Source organism: Bos taurus, chromosome 16, assembly GCF_002263795.3.
Source record: "Bos taurus isolate L1 Dominette 01449 registration number 42190680 breed Hereford chromosome 16, ARS-UCD2.0, whole genome shotgun sequence".
Taxonomy (NCBI): Eukaryota; Metazoa; Chordata; class Mammalia; order Artiodactyla; family Bovidae; genus Bos; species Bos taurus.
Window position 1 is genome coordinate 77,587,958 of NC_037343.1, and position 22,162 is coordinate 77,610,119.

Here is a 22,162-nt window from a genome sequence, read left to right on the forward strand (position 1 = left end):
TTCATAACCTTAAGGTTAAAGGAGTGTGAATTCTATTTAAAAATAAGCACATCTGTCTTACTTTTTTCTTTGGAACCTGTTTTCTCTAAGCTGCATTATGTAACTAATGAATCCAATTTCACTGCGGGCCCGAGAGGGTGACTTTTTACTTTATTGAAGAGGAGCTTGGATTTAACTTTTTTTTTTCTCATTAAAATATGATCTGCAAACGCTTTTCCAAACGGAATGCTTCCAAGGGGGACAAACCGCCCTCCTAATTCCCAACCTTCTCCTTGAAACACCTTTTCATTGAAACAAAAACAAAGAGCTCTGAAACTCAGGGCTGCCGCACGAGCTCATTGTCTTATCAGCCGGCTTCGCCATCAACTAGAGAAGTTGTGGTTTAACCCCGGGCTGGGGCCGCTGCCGACGCTGCCATAGCAACGCGCTGCACCATTTGCAAAGGCTTGCGCGCTTAACCGCACGGCTACACCTCTTCCTTTCCTATAAAGACTCAGAATCAGAAAAACAGAAGTACCCTGGAGGAGGAGAAACCACAAGAGCAGAAAAGCCACCAAGGCTGCTCTTCGCTGTGCAAACAGCCTTCTGATGAGAAGAGCGTGTTGAGAACCTCTTCTGTTTGAAAGGGGAGCTTTTCCCATTAGGCCAGGTTCCTTTAATGATTTTGAAAGTCAATCAAGTGTTTCTGTTCGGAGTTTTCAGCAAGGGGAAATGAGAAGTTAGTAGCGCGTGTTATCAGACTCTGCTTTTATTTCCCTTCCCTTCTGGGCAGCCTCGGCAGACCTAGGGATCCTGTTTGCCAAAGGGGGGACAGGTTGGTTAGGCGGACTCGCTGCAACCTAGGGTCCTTCTCCTGTTTATTTGTTATTGTCTAGTACTCTTGCCTGGAAAATCCCATGGATGGAGGAGCCCGGAAGGCTGGAGTCCATGGGGTCGCTGAGGGTTGGACAGGACTGAGCGACTTCCCTTTCACTTTTCACTTTCATGCATTGGAGAAGGAAATGGCAACCCACTCCAGTGTTCTTGCCTGGAGAATCCCAGGGACGGGGGAGCCTGGTGGGCTGCCGTCTATGGGGTCGCACAGAGTCGGACACGACTGAAGCGACTTAGCAGCAGCAGCAGCAGCAGCAGCAGCAGTGTTTAGTTCACTAGAAGATAGTATTGTGTTGGCCAAAAAGTTCATTTGGGTTTTTACATAACCTCTTGGCCAACTCACTATAATTTAGATTTCACTCTTGGTTCCTTTTTAAAAAAAAGTCTCTGGATGCTAAGTCATGGAGCTTGACCCAGACCTGGATCAGTGCCCAGTCCTGCAGCCAGCGGTCAACCCCTGGCCCCAGGAAGCCCACCCACCACCCTCTCTCTCCTACATCCCACTTCTTTTAGGAGATGTAGGTTTGATCACAGACTTTTTTGCTTGTTTGTTTAGTTTTAAAGCATGCACATAATAAGAGTAAACCATTTTCAGGAATGTTTTATTTTTCCTTCCTCTAAGCTTTGTGTACAAATACTGAAGAATAAGGGATTCCCTGCTGGTTCAGTGGTAAAGAATCTGCCTTCAATTCAGGAGACATGGGTTCGATCTCTGGGTCAGGAAGATCCCCTGGATAAGGAAATGGCAACCCACTCTACTATTCTTGCCTAGGAAATCCCACAGAGGAGCCGGTAGGCTACAGTCCATAGGGTCACAAAGAGTCCGACAGTACTAAGTACACACACATACACACTTGGTTTTATTTATTTATTTTTATTGTAAAGATTGCATTTTTTATGTGGACCATTTTTAAAGCCTTTAATGAAGTTTACAACATGGCTTCTGTTTTATGTTTTGGTTGACTGTGAGGCGTGTGGGATCTTTAACTCCCTGACAGGAGATGGAACGCACACGCCCTGGAAGGTGAGGTCATAACCTCTGGACCACCAGGGATGTCCCTCAGCTTGGTTTTAGTTCTGTCAGGTCATCACAGTTCTGTTCACACCCTTCCTTGCCTTCCATTCGCCCCCATCATTTTTTGTTTGTTTGTTTCTAAGTAAGAAGCTACCTCTTTTATAGCTATCATTCAGCAATTTGCGCTTTTAAAAAATAAATTTCAGTGTGTGACTTACTCTGAATCCCGCTTTGATGGTTCACACATGGTATTTTACTCATCGTGGGTCTCTTTAGAGTAACTACTGGATTGAGTGTTAAATACGTTTCCCTTATGGCAGTGTGTAGTTGAATAAGCCTGGGACATTTTAGAATCATGCTGCTGCTGCTGCTAAGTTGCTTCAGTCATCTCCGACTCTGTGCGACCCCATAGACGGCAGCCCACCAGGGTCCCCCGTCCCCGGGATTCTCCAGGCAAGAACACTGGAACGGGTTGCCATGTCCTTCTCCAATGCATCAAAGTGAAAAGTGAAAGTGAAGTCGCTCAGTCGTGTCCAACTCTTAGCGACCCCATGATCTGCAGCCTACCAGGCTCCTCTGTCCATGGGATTTTCCAGGCAAGAGTACTGGAGTGGGGTGCCATTGCTTTCTCCATTTAGAATCATATCTGCATTTAAAACCAAATTCCTTCTGCTAGGAACTCTTTAGCCTTGCATGTATTTATTTATTGAGACGTCCTCTGTTAAAAGAGGACAATGCCACCTACTCCCTGGGGTTTCCGATGAGATGGTACTGGGAGATTTGTAGTAAGACCAGGCCACCGCCCTCCACCTGTTGGCATCTTCCGGCTTTCCAGAAGAAAACACAAGCACGGAGCTACTCAACCATCTTTAACAGCTGTTTTCTGTTGTCCTGCTGTTTGTTTTTCCTGAAGATTTTAGCCAGTATCTCTTGACCTCCTTTCCTGTTCTTGAAATGTTGCTTTTTAGTGCCCTTTCTTCTGTTCCTGGATACAATATTGTCTCATTTCTGAGAAGAATTATAGTTTTCAGGGGTCTGTCTGCTCCTTGCACGCTCTTGTTTCTCCCAGGTCTTTCTTCTGTTTATTTTGGTCTCTGTCGTTCCTAAAGATTTCAGTCTGTTTCTTGGAATCCCATTGTATCTAAGAATGAGGCTCCCCAAAAGGGATGTTGAAATTCTGTGGTAATTGATGGAGCTTATAAATCACGTTGCTGTTGTTCAGTTGCTAAGTCGTGTCTTATTCTTTTGTGGCTCCATGGACTGTAGTCTGCCGGACTCCTCTGTCTAAGGTATTTCCCAGGTAAGAATACCGGAGTGGGTTGCCATTTCCTTCTCCATGGGCTCTTCCTGACCCAGGGAGCGAACCCAGGTCTCCTACATTGGCAGGTGGATTCTTTACCACTGAGTCACCAATAAATCTCCGAGTCTTTCTAAATTGCATGAAATCAGAAAGGCATTAAAACTCACTGAGCCTTAGTTTTTTTTATCTGTCAAAAGAGCTCCATGTCAATAGATATTAAAATCCTGTGTTCCTTTACCAGTTGAAATATCTAAAATGATTTTCTGGTGGTAAGCAGCAACTGTTTTATTCATGGGACTTTAGACACTTAAAAAATGTAAGCAATGTTTTAATACAAATTCTGCATAAAAAATAGGAGAACTAGCATTAGACAGCCTTCTTCACGTCTGCCACTTGCTCGGTGTGCAACCGAATAATTTACTAAGCTCCTTTCAGTGTCAGTTTCATTCCCTATAAAATAGGAAAAATAATTGCTGACTCACTGACTTGCTGGCATGCTTAAGGGCAAAAACATGTAAAGAGGCTTGCAGAGTGTCTAATACACAGCTTTTTGGCAAATTGTTGCTCTAATTATTATATTTACTGAAGGAGGGAAGGAGAGACTACTTCCTATAATTTTCTGAAGTCTAGTCAATGCTTCGTCACTTGCGTGAAGACTTACTCCATAGATACGTAGTAATAGGATATATTTGTTGGATTTACTGTTTGTTGATCATATATTTAAAGAATAAGTTAAGGTAGAATCCTTTGATATTTGTTATTCTGTTTTAGTATTATCATGCCTTAGCAAGCAAGGAAAACCATACGTATCTCTTTTACTGGACCTGTATTTTTTCTGGGGGGGTCTTGACTTGCCTTTTCCATTTTTATATTGCTTTTATGTTTACAGAGGTCAGATGTGCATTTTTAACCTTCAAAACATGCAACTATTCATTGGAGGCTGATCCTGAAAACCGGCATTTATTTCATTTCTTCTGCTTCACCCCTCTGTCCTCGTACCTTTCTTAGATTTGCCAAACAAGACAGATTTAGATCCCTTTGGAAAGGGTGTTCCATTCCTTTTGAGGGAGTAGGGGGTTGGGGCAGTGGTGATGATACGAACAGCTGGTATTTAAAGCTCAAGTATGTCTTTTGAAATGTCATTTTCACTCAATTCATTCCTAGTTTTTGCTGAAATCTCTGGTGGGGGACTTAGGGGTGTGACTTCAAGGTAACTTTGATTTGCAATCAGTTAAACATTTTGAGTTGTAAAAGAAACATATTGGGAAAGGTAAATTCAGTAACAAGACATGTGTTAGAATAACACGGCTTTGAAGATCAAGTGGCCTGTTATCTCCATTTTCATCTGTTTAATGTACCTAGTCAGTTCCATGGCTGATTCACAGCAGCCGGATGGGAATGCTAGGAAAGGATTTGCAGATTTTTGGTGCTCTTCTGCCACCTACTGGAATACTTCTAAATAGTCCTTTGTCTAAATGGTGAAAACTAGTTCTTGCCATATATACATATTTTAAAGGGTAGGAAATGTTATTCCCAGAAGAGAAAAATCAAATTATAACATACAGAAACACTTGATATCTAATGGTGCTCTATTTTATTATATTTATTGGATATGATGTGTGTGTGGAACCCAAAAGACCGTTCAATGCAAAAAAAAAAAAAAATTGAAAAATCTTGATACCTTCCCTTGACTGTCACATCTAAGCATATACCCTCATAATTCCTACTGCCATTTCACACATTTTTCTTCACCTGTTTTCCAGACCTTCTCCGTATGGTTCATATAAGTTTGACACCTATTGTAATGCTATTTGTATTAGCACAACCTCCTAATATTAAATAGCTTTCTACGGAGCTCAATGGTGAAGAATTCTCCTGCCAATGCAGGAGATGCAAGAGATGCAGGTCAATCCCTGGGTTGGGAAGATCCCTTGGGGGAGGAAATAGCAACTCTCTCTAGTATTATTGCCTGGAGAATCCCATGGACAGTGGAGCCTGGCGGGCTACAGTCCATGAGGCCACAAAGAGTTGGACACGACTGAATGGGCACATACATATAGCATTAAATAGGTAGCTGTCATACATAAGTTAGTAAGTGCTTTAGGCAGATATTTTATTTGCTTTTCCAGGTCTGTTTGATTCCACTAACAGTAGGTGGTTGCTTCCTAATCATACACAAACTTGGGTATAAAGAGAGCTGCCTGCCTACATCCCACAACACAGGGAACCGCACGAGCTTCGTTGGCCAATCAGACCCCTCAGTGGCCAAATGCACTGACCAGATGGCTAAGTGGTGACATAGTTGAATATCTCACACCACCCTTTTCATCAGGTCTTCTTGTTTAGTGAAAAGGATTCAGCAGAGTCCCTTCAGCCTGTGATTTTGCTAACATTCTGATGCATGAAATGCAACAGACACTTGAAATCACTGTTTACATAATTTTGGAAGAATTGCCAATTAGGATGGGACGTCAACAAACCATACAGACATTTGGTAGTTTAGTCTCCTCTCAATATTGACACAATTTCAACCTTCCTCTACTTTATCATGTTTTTGTTCGTTGTAGTTTTTGTTTGTTTTTGGCGTCACCTCGGGGCTTATGGGATCTTAGCTCCCCCCTGCCAGGGACTGAGCCCTCAGCAGTGAAAGCGTGGAGTCCTAACCACTGGACCACCAGGGAATTTCTATCCTCTCTTTATCTCACGTGGGGAGATAACCTCCACACAAGTATCTGTTGTGTACATTTATGGAACAGTCATCAGAGGACTTTTGAGCGTGGATATGTCCTCTAGAGGGGCTTCCCTGGTGGCTCTGTGGTAAAGAATCCACCTGCAATGCAGGACACCTGGGTTTGATCCCTGGGTCCAGAAGATCCCCTGGAGGAGGGCATGGCAACCCACTCCACTGCTCTTGCCTGCAGAATCCTATGGACAGAGGAGCCTGGGGGATTCCAGTCCATGGGGTCGCAAATAGTCAGACACAACACATACTCACATGTCCTTTACATATTACTTAGATTTTTGACTAGTCTACTTCATGTAGATGGTCTTTATATGTGTTCCTACTTTGCAAATTATAGCTAAATTCTAAAAACTAATTGAAATATTTTAAAAAATAATTGTAGTCTAGTGGATATGGCTTAGGAAATGAAAGTGTCTTTTCCAGTTACATTGCGGTAGTGCCTGAATATTTTCTTAAATATTTATGTATAATGAATATTATATATATGAAAGTGAAAAGTGTCAGTTTTTCAGTTATGTTGGATTCTTTGCGACTCCATTGACTATAGCCTGCCAGGCTCCTCTGTCCATGGGATTCTGCAGGCCAAGAAGAATACTGGAGTGGGTTGCCATTTCCTCCTCCGGGGATCTTCCGAACTCAGGGATCAAACGTGGGTCTCCTGCATTGCAGGCAGATTATTTACCATCTGAGTCACCAGGGAAGCTCATATTATATAAATAATGTACAGTTTCTATCTGTCTATAAAATCAGTTCAGTTTATTCGCTCAGTCATGTCCGACTCTGTAACCCCATGGACTGCAACATACCAGGCTACCCTGTCCATCACCATCTCTGGAAGCTTCTTTAAACTCATGTCCATTGAGCTGGTGATGCCTTCCAACCATCTCATCCTCTGTCATCCCCTTCTCCTCCTGCCTTCGATCTTTCCCAGAGTCAGGGTCTTTTCCAATGAGTCAGTTCCTCATATCAGGTGGCCAAAGTATTGGAGCTTCAGCATCCATCCTTCCAAGGAATATTCAGGACTGATTTCCTTTAGGATGGACTGGTTTGATCTCCTAATACAAGAATATGTTTTATTTTGAAGAGCAAACCAGGGAATGTAATTGAAGGACCCTCCTCACTGATACACCTCTGATGGTGTTTCTGAGGGGAGAGGGTTTTTTTCAGATCTGTTCATCCTCAGAAAATAAAATCTCGAGGCAGGAAGTAGTTTAAATACCGGCCCATCCATTATGCTACCCTCTCACAAGGTCAGCTGCCTGTCTTTTGGGGGAGAACCGACAGTATCTTTTTATTCAACAGTTGTTTACTGAGATGGCGGATGGATCCACGCCTTGCTCCGTGGGGTGGAATCCAGTTCTCATCATGCCAGTACAGTAGCTGATCGTAATCCCTGAGCTCAGAGGCTAAATGTACCAAGAAATGCTCTCCAACACCTCCTCCACCCGCCAGCCACCAGCACTGGGAGTCTGCATTAGGTGATCCTCATATTCTTCTTTCAGAGAAGGCAATGGCACCCCACTCCAGTACTCTTGCCTGGAAAATCCCATGGACAGAGGAGCCTGGTAGGCTGCAGTCCATGGGATCGGGAAGAGTCGGATGCGACTGAGCGACTTCACTTTCACTTTTCACTTTCATGCATTGGAGAAGGACATGGCAACCCGTTCCAGTGTTCTTGCCTGGAGAATCCCAGGGACAGCGGAGCCTGGTGGGCTGCCATCTATGGGGTCACACAGAGTTGGATAGGACTGAAGCGACTTAGCAGCAGCATATTCTTTTTTATGTCATATTTCCTCTTGTCCGTCATCACAGTGTATGGCTTTTCTCTTTCTTTTTTCTTTCTTTTCTTTTTTGTCTATATCTCACATTGGACTAAGTTCATTGAGGGCAGAGAATTTCTTTATCTTGATCATATTTTATCCTAGAACGTGGCATAATGTACAGAGCATAGTAAGCAATCAATACTTATCATCTCAATAAAGGAATTCGTTTGGGAAAAACTTTCCAGAAGTCCTTTAAAACTTTTTTTGCAGACTTGAAATTAATTCCAACAGTTCTCCTTTAGTCTATTATTTTTATTTTACCCGAGAATTCAAAAACTAATATTAATAGCATAATTTTGACATACTTGGGCTTTATAAACATGACGTTAAGAGAAGAGCTATGAAATGAAGCAACAGACAAACAACTAATCTCAAAAATATACAAGCAACCCCTACAGCTCAATTCCAGAAAAATAAACGACCCAATCAAAAAATGGGCCAAAGAACTAAATAGACATTTCTCCAAAGAAGACATACAGATGGCTAACAAACATATGAAAAAATGCTCAACATCACTCATTATCAGAGATATGCAAATCAAAACCACTATGAGGTACCATTTCATGCCAGTCAGAATGGCTGCAATCCAAAAGTCTACAAGCAATAAATGCTGGAGAGGGTGTGGAGAAAAGGGAACCCTCTTACACTGTTGGTGGGAATGCAAACTAGTACAGCTACTTTGGAGAACAGTGTAGAGATTCCTTAAAAAACTGGAAATAGAACTGCCTTATGATCCAGCAATCCCACTGCTGGGCATACCATTGAGGAAACCAGAAGGGAAAGAGACACGTGTACCCCAATGTTCATCGCAGCACTGTTTATAATAGTCAGGACATGGAAGCAACCTAGATGTCCATCAGCAGATGAATGAATAAGAAAGCTGTGGTACATATACACAATGGAGTATTACTCAGCCATTAAAAAGAATACATTTGAATCAGTTCTAATGAGGTAGATGAAACTGGAGCCTATTATACAGGGTGAAGTAAGCCAGAAAGAAAAACACCAATAAAGTATACTAATGCATATATATGGAATTTAGAAAGATGGTAACAATAACCCTGTATACGAGACAGGAAAAGAGACACTGATGTATAGAACAGTCTTTTGGACTCTGTGGGAGAGGGAGAGGGTGGGATGATTTTGGAGAATGGCATTGAAACATGTATAACATCATCTATGAAACGAGTCGCCAGTCCAGGTTCGATGCACGATACTGGATGCTTGGGGCTGGTGCACTGGGACGACCCAGAGGGATGGTATGGGGAGGGAGGAGGGAGGAGGGAGGAGGGTTCGGGATGGGGAACACGTGTATACCTGTGGCAAATTCATTTTGATATATGGCAAAACCAATACAATATTGTAAAGTTAAATAAAATAAAATTAAAAAAAAAAAAAAAGAGAAGAGCTATGGTTTAACCGGGAGAAAGGTACTGAAAACTGTGACTATGTGAATGTGAATTAACATAGAGATGCTATACACGTATATATATATATATATATTTACATATGTATGTGTGAAATTTGAAACTTTCTAAGAGATGTTTGTTTTCCTTTTTTCAGGAAACTCTACCCAACCTTCTACTCAAGGTATTTACATTTTACTTATTTTACTTTTTGTTGCTAACTTTGTTTATTTAATGTTGATAAACTTTTCTGTGATATTCTAGTGAAATCGTTTTGTACAGACAAGCCTTGTAATCATGAGTGGCCCTTGACATTCTCTTGTTCTTAATATTCCTACTTGTAAGATATAAAGTTGGATAACTACCTGAGCATATTATTATTTGTAGACGAATTACTGTGTATAAATTATAGCTTTTCTTACACCTGCCAGTAAACCATACGGCAAGTTTTCAATCTCTTTTTACATTTTATCACTATAAAGACAGCAATTTATTTTGGTCAGATTGCAGAGCTTCATAGTTAGGGAACTATATGATAAATTAGAATTCTAAACATAATTTTATATATATATAATGTATAAATTCCTGCAACAGTATTGACAATATTGAGATATTTTAAATAATCATTTCCAAGTTGTATTGTCACACCTTAACTGTTTTAACAAGTGTCCTAATCCTGAGGTAAATTAAATTTAAGCAATGAAGATGCTGACAATTAGTTCATATATTTCACATGTCAAAGGAGAGAGAAAAATTGGGTTACATCCAGTTAAAAATAAATTACACTGGTTAAATGTTATTGTTTTTGAAAATATGTTATAGATACCCTGATTAATCATTAAGAAGATAGGTAATGTCCCTAAGATAACCCTGGTTTAACAATTATAGAGCACAGCTCTAATGAGGCACATTTGAAATCTCCTCAGAATTGTTTGTTTTTTTTAAAAAATTTTAATTTGGAGGATAATCACTTTACAATACTGTGATGATTTTTGCCGTCCATCAACATGAATGGGCCACAGGTATACATGTGTCTGCTCCCTAAAGAAACTTTAGCCCATGGCAGAGAGGTCTTATAAATATATGAAAGTCATTGAAGCATAGCAGATTGTGATCAGTTTATTCCACCTACTGACATACCCACCTTTTACAGAAGAGTAAGTTCGTCTCAATCACAGAAACTGGTTACTTTTGCCGGAAGGGATGGGAAGGGGGTGGAAAGGAGAGGGAACATTTAAAACAGTAGGTGACCCTCACCTTGAGAGAGTTTCCACGCTCTCTGCACGGAGCCATCACAACAAGCCTCCAAACGGTGAACCCGAGTAAGTGAAATAGTGGCCCCCGACGCAAGCCAGAATATTCTCTCCCAAGTACGAGAATACGATCAGTGGGAACCAGGCTCTTTTCCTGAAAGCAGAAGGGCTCATTGGAACCTTGCCGACACCAACGTTAGTTTAACCTAAAAACAAGACGCTGGTCAAGTCTAGTGCGATGGATGTGGATCAATGTTATTGGGCAGGATCTTCAGCTCCTCCCTCCCTCGTTTCTTCTCCCCACCCCCGGCCTCCTCCAGTCTCCCCCCAGCCCCACGCACGTCCGGTCACTCGACATTTGGCAATGAGAAACCCCAAAGCTTAGATTTAGCACCTGACGCTGAAGACAGGAAGGTGCCACTTATTACTCAGTTGGACGTCTTGGCGTGTCATTGTGGATGAACGTTTGTTAATTAAACTCCTTTATTTGTGACGTCCTAGGTTATGAAATTTTAGGGTTTGGGACCTTTCTTTGGCAAAGAACACGTGGAGCAACTGTACTGTCTCTTTCTGTAATCACAGACTAGTTCTGTGATCTTTCGGGCGCTCTAGCCTCGGGGCAATTCCATGTGACTCAGGCAGATTTCATGGATATTTGGTGAAAAATGGATTTCACGTCACCTTCAACATGGATAACTGAAGCTGCGAATTCCTTCCGTCGTTGCTGTTTCTGTTTTCTTAATCCTCTGCTCGAATCTTCCATTTCTGTTCTTAGTTCTGTCCTGCTGGTCGCTGCGCCCCCTCCTCCCCCCCTGCCAGTCTCTCCTTTTTCCAATATTTTTGTGCTAGTCTTACTTGCCTAATCCTGTTGAACTGAATGAATCAAAATGCTTGTGTGATAGAACTCAATTTTTCATGAATTAGATATTGCATAACATGAAATTTGCTATTCATAGAAGTAAACACAGGTTAAACAGAAAATTCAGAAAAAAATGGATCTCTATAATCTCAATAGTCAGACATCACCATGTTGTTTTATTTTTTTAAACAACGGGTGTACTTCCGCGTCCTCTGAGAGGAGGAAACCTGCTCGCCGAGAGCGCACACGTGCCGAGATCCCCGGCACACAGCGCCTGCTCGCCCTGCCTGCAGCCTCTTCCGCTGTGCGCTCAGCTCTGCACCGTTCTACTCCACCGCCCCCTCGCCACATTTTTCTTTTTTCTGAAGTGAACTGAAACTGGGGGAAATGTTACCTCAGCATCTCAGATTGATGTTTCATTTGCTATCATGAAAAAAATTATTTTTGGAGACTTAGGTCATTTATATATTTGTGAACTTTGTTTTCCAGTCTTTTACTCACTCTTTGAATTTCTTTTTTCCATTTTATTAATTTTTTTAAAACTTTTTGTTTTGTATTGGAGTATAACTGGTTAAAAATACCGTGCTAGTTTACAGGTAGACAGGAAAGGGACTCAGCCATACATATACATGTATCCATTCTCCCCCAGATTCCTCCCATCCAGGCTGCCACATGACACTGTGCTTTGTTTGAATCTGATTGATTTAAAAAATCAGTGTATGCATCTGGAACGTTTGTCTTTCATTTTTTATCTCCTGGTACCCTAGCCCTCCTAATGAACCCCTTCCAACTTTATTTTTCTTTATCCTTTTCCTTGATCAGTCTTTATGGTTTCTTTTAATCATCTTCACATGTTGTGTTTCATCCTTCTGAACCTGAGTGCTTCGGACAGAATCCACCAGTGAAGTAAGAGGCGGGGAGGGGGTCACTGCTTTTGATTCCATTTCCCTGTTTTCGCCTTTAGCCCCCGTTTTGTAGCTTGCTTTACATATGTCTACGTATTCTATCTATTCCTCTGCATGCATCTTTATTTGTATACATGTGTGTGCACATATGTATGCACACACACACCCCATATACACATAAATACCATGGCTCCTGGCAGTATGGTGTGTGTATATATTTACGTATATGCTTTTGTACACATGTATGTTTATGTACACACAGTAATGGGCGGGGGAGTTGGCAGGCTCAGACGGTATGATCTGGGGTATGACTCACGTGTTTCTTTTCTCCTTCCTGCATCTCCTGTGAACATGACGGAACACAACTGAAGAGCCCTCTACTCCGACTTCAGGTGGCCCCTTACCTGCTCGCACCACTGCATCCTCACCCGCAAACACCTCTAAAGGAGGAAAAGACTCCTCAGAGATCTCGCCTCCTACGAGTCCAGACAGTCTCATCACGAAAGCACCCCCGACCTCTTGGGGAAATAATAGCACTGCTGTGACAGGTTGGCGGAGATCTTAACTGACACGGGATTAGGAAAACTCGTCTCTCTTGCTCTCTCTTTAATTTTAAAGTTATCAGAACAGTTTGCCTTTAAATTCTGTGTTCAGTGTCTGTGTATGTGATTTCGCTGAAGGGTGTGAAGTGTAGAAGCTCGAGGTTTCAGTGGAATGTTGGTGGACTAAAGTCACGAAGCCTGTTTTTGGGGAGAAGGGGGGAGAGGGAAGCCCCTAGGTAATATCAGGGTGTGCATGGATGTGGGGGTGGGTTCTGAGTGTCCTCTGGCTCACGTACAGCCTCATTTTCCTGGATCCTGCTCCCCTAGACTTTCTGTGGCCCTCCAAGAGTCAGAACATCCCCTTTCAGGTTGTCAGTCTTACCCTTCTTGGCTTTTACTCTAAAGTAGAGCTTTTCTTGGTTCAATCCCAGCTTCTCAGTATCAGAAAATCACTGGAGACAGACCTTTGATTTTATTTTTTTTAATCACACTGAGGGTTAATAATATAGCTTTGTTCTTGGATTTCTTTCAGACCTTTGTTTTTTTTTTTTAATCACACTGAGGGTTAATAATACAGCTTTGTTCTTGGATTCTTCTTCTTGTTGTTTTTTTAATTATCTAATTAGGGCCGTGAGTCCTAACAGTAGAATTGAAGATAACAGAGCCATGTTGGTAGCAAAGTGACAGAGTGCATGGGAGGTGTTTCTGCCGGGGAAAATCTCTGAGGTTCCTAGAATCCAGGGACACCAATGAGCTGCTGGTTCTCTGTTTAATGTTAGGTTTGCAAGTGTATCTGCCGCGTAAACCGACCATCCTGAGGATTGTTCCTGCTTTTTGCCTTAATAATGTGCTGGGTGCCACTTTCTGAGGCAAACTGCTTAATAGACCTGCTCTGATTAAAGAGAAGAAGAAATTTATTTGTTCAGTTAGGTCATCAGTCTTAGCTTGAAACAGAAGCATGGGTGGCGCCGTCACAGACCCGTGGTCCACGGCACACACAGTTTTGAGCACCATCCCAGTGAAGTTTATTGGTTGTGGTAAGCAGTTACATCAATTGCAGTAATTTATATTTAATCTTTATACCATTTTCCCCTGCAACCACAGGGCAGGCATGGTGGCTGGGACCTGCCTAAACATGGCAAGCGTTCAAATTCCCTTTAACAAAAGGAATGTGAGGATGAGGGAGCTGATGTCTAGTTCCATGCTAAACTTTGTTAATGACTGAGTAACAGCACAGCGCACAAAGTTTTCTATTTCAGACATTCCCTACTTTATCTCACACACACCCACAACATTACTACTTTTTTATTTCCACAATTTCCCCCCAAAACCATTAAAGCCAGAGATTTACATATGAAGCAAAGCTTGATAAAAAAGGTTTAAAAGGAAATGGATTGGACATAAGGATGAATTCTTTACAAATACTAACTTGCTCTGGCACAATAATACTAATGGTTAAATTAGCATGGAAATCTTCATATACTTTCAAACAAAACACATTTTCTTCTCTGAAAAATAATCTTGGCAATAATCAAATTATTATTTTGAAGTATTAAAACCATTCCTTTGGGATAAAAATTATGACAGGCAATCCATGAGCTTTAAACAGCCACCCCATTTCACTGACTCCAGCTGTCGTGGAAACTTTTCCAGGCAAGAATACTGGAATGGGTTGCCATTTCCTTCTCCAGGGGATCTTCCTGACCCAGGGATTGAACCCGTGTATCTTGCGTCTCCTGCCTTGGGAGTTTTCTCTACCACTGAGCCACCTATTGTCATTCAGTTGCTAAGCTGTGTTGGACTCTTTGTGACCCCATGGAGCCACCTGGAAAGCCCTAAAAAGATCTGGAGATTTAGCAAATCCACAGATTCAAAAGTTGTGGATGGAAGGACTTTTCCCAAGATGCTTCCCATCCATGAATGAGGGCAGGCGTGATTGTCACACAGACTTGTCTGCTTTGTCCCACCAGGGACTTCTGTCCCTGTCCCCGTGGCTACGTCCACTAATGAAAAATCTGTTAGGATCAATTAACCTCATTAAATTGTGATTGCCACTCCTGTGCCATCTCTGAGATCACTCCACCGGGAAGAGTAGGTTCCCTTGAAGAGGGAAGGTCATGGATGTCTGGGCCAGGAAGACTGAGGGCTCTCAGGATGCCCTGAGGACTAGGGACCCTTGGGACGGACAGAGAGAATGAGCCAGTGAGTGCAGGAGGAGAAAAGGGTGTGCAGGAAGCCTCAAGTCAAGCCTGACCGATTTCAGAAGGGCCAGTTGTGTGCCTGCCGCTTTTTTGAAGGCTTAAAAAACAAACAAACCAAGTTTCCACTCTTCTCCTGGTTCTGTGGGAAGCTTCTTCTGAGGATCTGGAACTGAAGAACGGATGTTTACGTTCTCCATTCTGGAGCGGCTTTAGTTAAGTTTGGGGGTTAAGGGGCTTCTAGAGCCTGAGCTGAGAACTCAGACCCAGAATCTGGGAAAGATGCGCGTTCAGTTCTGGCAGGCATGGATGTGCATGATGGGAGGGAGCCTGCGTGCTCACGTCAGAGCCATCGGGGGACATGCACGTGCGCGTCACACACCGACACACCCAGCATCTAACTGCAGAAGCGCAGCCAACCTCAGACCCTTGAGCCAGTGACCCCAGTGGTCAGGGCAGTGAAGCCACCGCACAAGTCCAACCAGGAGCTAGCCCGTATTTTGTTTCTGCCAGGACAACGAAGCATCTAGTTAGCACCGAGTGAATACACGTTGCTCCCCTGTGCTGTGATTCTGGGTGAAGTGTGTGTGTGTGTGAGTGTGTCTGGGGGTGGGGGATGTGTGACACGCGGTGGGTGCTTTGAACCTTGACATTGAGACGTCTTAAGGAAGTGCACGGTGGGCTTTCATCCGCGGCCATCCTTGATTCTACACCCATGAGCGCGTCTGTGATTGCAAACCCAGGGGGCTGCTGTCCGTATAGCACGACGTTCTTGGGCTCTAAACCAGTCCACTTTCCCCTGGCAAGGGCAGCCGCCATCCTGAAGGGAACATCGTGACCCTCAGCTGGAAGAAAAAAGCACCCAGTTCCGCAAAGGTGCAGGCGAGATCCCCCGCAGCTCTGTTTTCAGAAAATCAGGAGGGAGTACCCGCACCGCTGGCTTCCTCCGCCCCGAGGCTCCCGGCAGGGCTCGGGGGCAGGTCCTCCGTGGGGACCTCACCGCAGCCTGCCACCCTCAGAGCTCACTTCCACCTCTGCGGCCTCTGCCCCGCCAGCAGCACCCACTCTGGCATTTTCAGTGTCACCCACGGTACCCCCTACCCCCGCCAGGAAGCGCGGCCTCCCTGGGTGGGAGGGCAGATCCAGACTTTCTCTCCAGGTCCCAGATGCCTCATTTATTCCCGCTGCTGAGTCTTTGCTGCTGCACGCGGGCTTTGTCCAGCTGTGGAGAGGCCAGGGCTCCTCTCTAGATGCGGACTGCTCCTTGCGGTGGCTCCTCTTGTTGCAGAGCAAAGGCTGTAGGGCGCGGGGGCGTCCGTAGTTGCAACTCTGGGCGCTAGAGCGCAGGCTCAGTAGTTGCGGTGCGAGGGCTTTGTTGCTCCTTGGCGTGTGGGGTGTTCGTAGAGCAGGGATGGAACCCAGTGTCCCCTGCAGTGGAAGGAGGATTCGTCAGCACTGAGCCACCCGGGTAGCTCCCCGCCCCCGATGCTTTTACAATGTGAGTTGTGATGCCCTTTAAGTCATCTCTCCCGCGTGCCGCGCTGGTTTTCATCCGGGTTTGCAGACGGGTAGGTTGTGATGCTGCAGGAGTGCTTGAGTGTTAGCTGCCCGGCCTTAGCTTGATCAGTAGGCGATGCCTCCACGGGCCGCGTGGCCCTGCGCTTGCCGGGCAGGAATGCTGATGGCCTTTGTGATTGCAGGTGCCCCAGGAGAAGGGACCACGACCACCTTGCCTGCAGACCCCGCTGCCCCACCAGCCACCTCCCGCAGCCCTGCACTCAGCAGCACTGCTGCCTCACCTCCACTCACCTCCAACTCGACCACCCAGGATAACGCCTCACTCCCACTCACCTCCAACTCGACCACCCAAGATAAAGCCTCACCTCCACTCACCTCCAACTCGACCACCCAGGATAACGCCTCACTCCCACTCACCTCCAACTCGACCATCCAAGATAAAGCCTCACCTCCACTCACCTCCAACTCGACCACCCAGGATAACGCCTCACTCCCACTCACCTCCAACTCGACCACCCAAGATAAAGCCTCACCTCCACTCACCTCCAACCCGACCACCCAGGATAACACCTCAGGTTTGACTGTGATGCCTTAGGCATGTTAGATGCTGGATCATGAAATGGAAACTTGAGACCTTCAGGCAACTGTTTTATTTCACACCCAACAGGGCTCAGTGGGTTTCCTGTTTTACAAATTTTCACACATTGATACTAAATTAGGCAACAAAACCTTACCAGTAAGCTTCCTCTGGGCATGTTTTATTTTATTATTTATTTTATAAAAGTTCATGGCAAAGAAGAAAGGTAACAAGCTTTCAGTCCCATAGCCCTGAGATCAAATCCAGCCTCTTCAACTTTCTAGTTGACTTCAGGAAAGTCGCTCCTACTTTCTCTGTGTCTGGTTTTCACTTGTAAAAAGGGGTATAATAATACTCATTTCATAAGATTGATATGAGGGTGGGATATGTAAAAAGCCTGGTATGAGAAGAATAATACAAAAAGGTAACCAGGATCCTCGTTAGTGTAATAATTGGAATAAGGAGAGTTGTAACAGAATGAGAAGCAATTGGAGGGAGACTGCACATGTCTGAATTATACCAAGGAAGGGTTTCTTCTTAGCATATGCAGTGTCTGGTTCCGATGGTATGAACTCTTAGTTATCTTAAAGGGCCACGTGTAGATAAATCTTTAACTCACTTTCTTGGTTTAGAAACAAGCAAGAGTCCATTCAAATGAGGAGGAAGCCCCTAGCAAAGATTCCTTTAGGAAATGATCTTTGCTGAGGCATTTTCCCCTCGCCCTTCGATAGGACAAGCTCATTAACTGTGACCCTCTGTTCATTTCCTTGCAGATGAGCAGACCACGACCCCCGCACTGACCACTGCATCCAGCGTTAGCCCTGCAACCGCTCTCTCAACCATAGGTGACAACCTGACCCCCAGTCATGCAGTCACTCCGCCACCACGCACCTGGGACACGCTCCCTGAAGGCCCTGTGTTGGCCGCATCTACCCCAGGCTCTTTCTTCACAATGTTCACTTGAGTGTCCTAATCCTGGGGCCGTGGAGGGGCAGTTAGTCCAAAGCACTGATCTGTGTCTGCAGTGCGAGAGCTGCTGAGGTCTGGGCGGGTGTCACTGTGATAACCTAATGCCGGTCGTAGCATTCCCCTTGAGTGTGAACTTGATGAATGTGAGTAGAGATGACCAGCTAGCTATACCAGGACTTTTAAGAGTGGATTTTGGTCTTGGTATGAACAGAACAGTTCTCTCAGTGGGAGGCTTTGTATCAAGAAGTCAGTGGCAGGGGAGCCTCAGCATTCGGGGGCAGGGGGTATGGGGACAGAAGTGAGGGGGCCTCCATCCGGGAATGAATGCCCAGGAGTTGGCGGAGCCTGCAATGGGTCAGCCAGTCAGAGCCTGCCGGGGTGCTGTTCCCGCCTCAGTTTCTCCATCTCGAAGACCAGACTAGCAGGGATCTCGTAGCTTCCACAAGCGACATTTCCGTCCTGTTCGCCAGTTAAATATATATGCTCACACAAGACTTGTCTCAGTGGATGGACAGATTTTTCACCCTGAGTCTAGTATATGGGTAAAGAGCTTACAAAAGTGAAACCAGAGCGTGGAGCTGCTGCTGCTGCTAAGTCGCTTCAGTCGTGTCCGACTCTGTGCGACCCCATGGGCTGTAGCCCAGCAGGCTCCTCCATCCATGGAACTTTCCAGGCCAGAGTACTGGAGTGGGTTGCCATTTCCTTCCACCAGGGATCTTCCTGACCCAGGGATCGAATCTGGGTCTCCTGCATTGCGGGCAGACGCTTTACCGTCTGAGCCACCAGGGAAGACATTCTTTGCAAACAGAGATGCAAACTGAACTCCCTAGGGGTTACAATTATATAAACCTCTTTTGAGATTAATCAAGGGGATAAAGACTTTAAAAATGCCTCTGGCTGCTTGAATAGTCAGCCACATCACCATTCCATAATCAGATGTGTGTCCAAAAGTCTTAATATTGTATCACGATTGGGCTTATGAGGTAAATTCATGAAAATATTTTAGGGGCTAGCTCCTTGGTTTACAACCTTTGAGGTTTTGAGATCCAAACATGGGACTAGGCACTGCAAACTCTGTCTTTTCTGTTAAACCTAATTTGGTAGATTCTAGTTTATGAAGATGAAACATTGTAAACCACTCTTCCCTAAAATGACTAAGGGCAGAGATATCCTAAAAGTTGATTTTAATCATCTGCATTCTCTTTTTTTCTTTCAGCTCCTACTAAGCCACCATGTGGTAAGTTTGTCTACCTAGAGGCAACATATATCACTTTAATGATTTCATTCTTTATTTCAAGTTTCTAAGACCTCTGCTCCCCGACCCCAGCAAAATAAACTCAGTGGCTCTAATTTCTAACCAATGATTAGCTCCAGCTCTTACGAGTCAGAGTCCTTCAGGGTGAGAAGTTTGATGTCATGTTCAGACCTGGATTTGAGGATCAGGATCAATCATTACTAGCTAAACAGCTCTGGTGGAGCCACTTACCCTTACCTTGGGTGTTTAAAGTGAGGTGATAGCAAGCTTGTTTTGGGGTTGGGGGAGGATTCCGTGTAATGATAAATGTGGAATGTGAATAGCACCTTCTAGGCTGATCAAGAAGAAAAAGTCTCGTCTGTCTCTCTATCTCGCTAGGGTTCTCCTCAAAGCAGATGCTTGAAAACAGTTTGTATCTGTCCTTCTCCTATCTTCTTCCTCTGTTCTCAGTGAAAGCAGAGTCCTTCTTCACGACCAGGGCTCACACACTCCACATGTTTCTAAATATCACCAGGGAGTCCCTGCTGTCAGTAGCTCTTCATATATTCAGTGCAAACACCAGTCTTCATATGTTTGCTTAATTAATATGATCCTTCATGATCAGATTCCTCTTGCATTATTACTTTTTTCACTTAAGGAACACGGAAATACTCATTGTTGTATTTCTTAACCTTTTGTTTTGTTTTCGAGTACAGGTGATTGTGATAGTTTCAGGTGGACAGCAAAGGGATCCAGCCATCCGTATACATGTATCCATTTCCCCCCAAACTCTCCCCCATCCAGGCTGCCACATAACATTGAGCAGCATTCCCTGTGCTGTATAGTAGGCCCTCGCTCTTATCCGTTTTGAATATAGCAGTGTGTCCCTGTCCATCCCAAACTCCCTAACTGTCCCTTCCCCCTGTCCTTCCCCCTGTAAGTTTGTTCTCTAGAGATTGAGCTAGAGATTGTCTTACCAAGTGAAGTAAGTTAGACAGAGAAAGGGAGATACCATATGGTATCCCTTATATTTGGAATCTGAAAAGAAGTGATACAAATGAATTTATTTACAAAATAGAAACAGACTGACAGATGCTTCTAGGTTTCTGAGCACATTTCTTCCTGCTTCTGTGCTCACCCAGGTTCTTTCCTTACACTTGGAATTCCATGCCATCCTCACCCGCCCCCCTCCCCCATCACTTTTTCTATGTCTTGCTCCTATTTTAAACTGCAAACTGAGTCACGTGCCCTAGAGAGCCTCTCCGGGTCCTCTAACCACAGCAGGCTCCTCTGCTGCTTTATTCCCGTGTTGTTTTGTGCATCATCTTGTTTTGGTGGTTTTCCTGTCCTCTCTAGCCCATTTCCGTGCCCATCTCCACGTTAGAGACCCCAAAGTGGAACATTTGTATTCCTGTTGTTTGGGACAGTGTTTTAAAACAAGTGCGTCATAATTTTTGTTGCACTAAAAAATGAGTGAATACATCAGTGTGTACTGAGAAGGTATTTTTGTGAGTCAATGGAATCTGTTCGAATGAAGGGGAGAGTGAGATGACACTCGAGAAAGCTTGAGGAGGAGCTGTTGTCCATAACTTTTCATAAGCAGAGGCATAGTGAGGCCTCTGCTCTCAGATAATTAATGTTCTCCGTGTCAGGAGAAAGAGAGAATCAAGTACTGCAGTTTAGAAAGCAAGGGAAATGATAGAGCTGGAATAAGGAATTTTTCCGGTATGTCGCTCTTTTTTTCGTATTTCAACCACTTTTGAGACCCTACTAATGACAGGTTTTACACAAGGATCTGAATTTATGGTGATGATCAAAATAGGTTTTGCTCTTATTGAATTTACAGTCCAGTTGGGAAGACACACGAGTCCAATAATCATCCAAGTACAGGCTCATGAGCTGGGTCTTTGATGGGACAGCGATGTAAAGACAATCATGAGGGATAACATGGAGGCGCTGATGCGTTCCTTCTCCATTTTATGTTCCTGGGGCTATTTTTGTTGGTGTTTGGATATTTTAAAAAAATATGTTAAGGGGTTTGTAGTTAATGTAGGTTTGTTTGTTCTGAAAAATCAAAGATAATCCTGGCTGTCTTATTTTCTTTCAGAGAACAAATACGGAGGTGTGTCTGTGAAGTACTCTTTCAACGATAATAAGACATTTACTGCAACACTCGATGTTAAGCGAGAGGAATGTGAACCTCCTGGATGTGAAAAGGAGCACCGTGGCCTGTCTGCATGTCAAACTAAGAATATCAGTATGTCACACCCTTCGTGTGAGCCTCCATTTGAATATGTCTTGGAGGTACCACCAGGTAAATGCCAGTTGCTTTCTATTTGTGTGTTTACAACGACAGTGCGCTTTTGTGTGCGGATTGTCGGGAGGCGGGGGAGGGGAAGCTGGCGGCGGGGGCGGGGGCGGGGCGTGCCGCTCTCCTGACCCAGCAAAGTGGTGACCTCGGAGCAGCCTTCTGTCTTCATCCCTTACTCGCCTCCCTGCAACCTCTTTTACAGCGTGGTTTGTGTCGACCAGATATAATCTACTCCTCTGAGCGATTATTCACGAGCTTCTTTCCTCTTCTCAACTGAATTCAAGTCATTTAATTTATATATATTTATACATTATATATACACATTATATGTATATACATATATGCATACATTATACGTATATACACATCAATACACATATGTATATATTAATTGATAATATTAATATACACAGATAATGTATTGTTTATATATATTAATCCTTCTAAATGCAAGTGTGTCTGGAATAAAGGTTTCCCAGGTGGCCCAGTGGTAAAAGAGCCTGTCCGCTGCTGCAGCAGCCGTGGGTTCAGTCCCTGGGTCTGGAAGACCCCCTGGGGGAGGGCATGGCAGCCCGCTCCAGTATCCTTGCCTGGAGAATCCCATGGACGGAGGAGCCTGGGGGGCTACTATCCATG

General features: G+C 44.2%; 1 protein-coding gene across 5 annotated transcripts in view; it reads left to right on the top strand.

The window, feature by feature from the left end:
- PTPRC (protein tyrosine phosphatase receptor type C) overlaps positions 1 to 22,162 on the top strand; it is a 129,500-nt gene that overhangs the window by 47,355 nt on the left and 59,983 nt on the right. For 2 of the 5 annotated variants that reach the window (XM_015475267.3, NM_001206523.1), the window contains 4 exon segments: positions 9,318 to 9,344; positions 17,786 to 17,857; positions 19,198 to 19,218; positions 21,323 to 21,529. In XM_015475267.3, coding sequence (XP_015330753.1) covers positions 9,318 to 9,344; positions 17,786 to 17,857; positions 19,198 to 19,218; positions 21,323 to 21,529 — 327 coding nt within the window. 5 annotated transcript variants of the gene reach the window in all.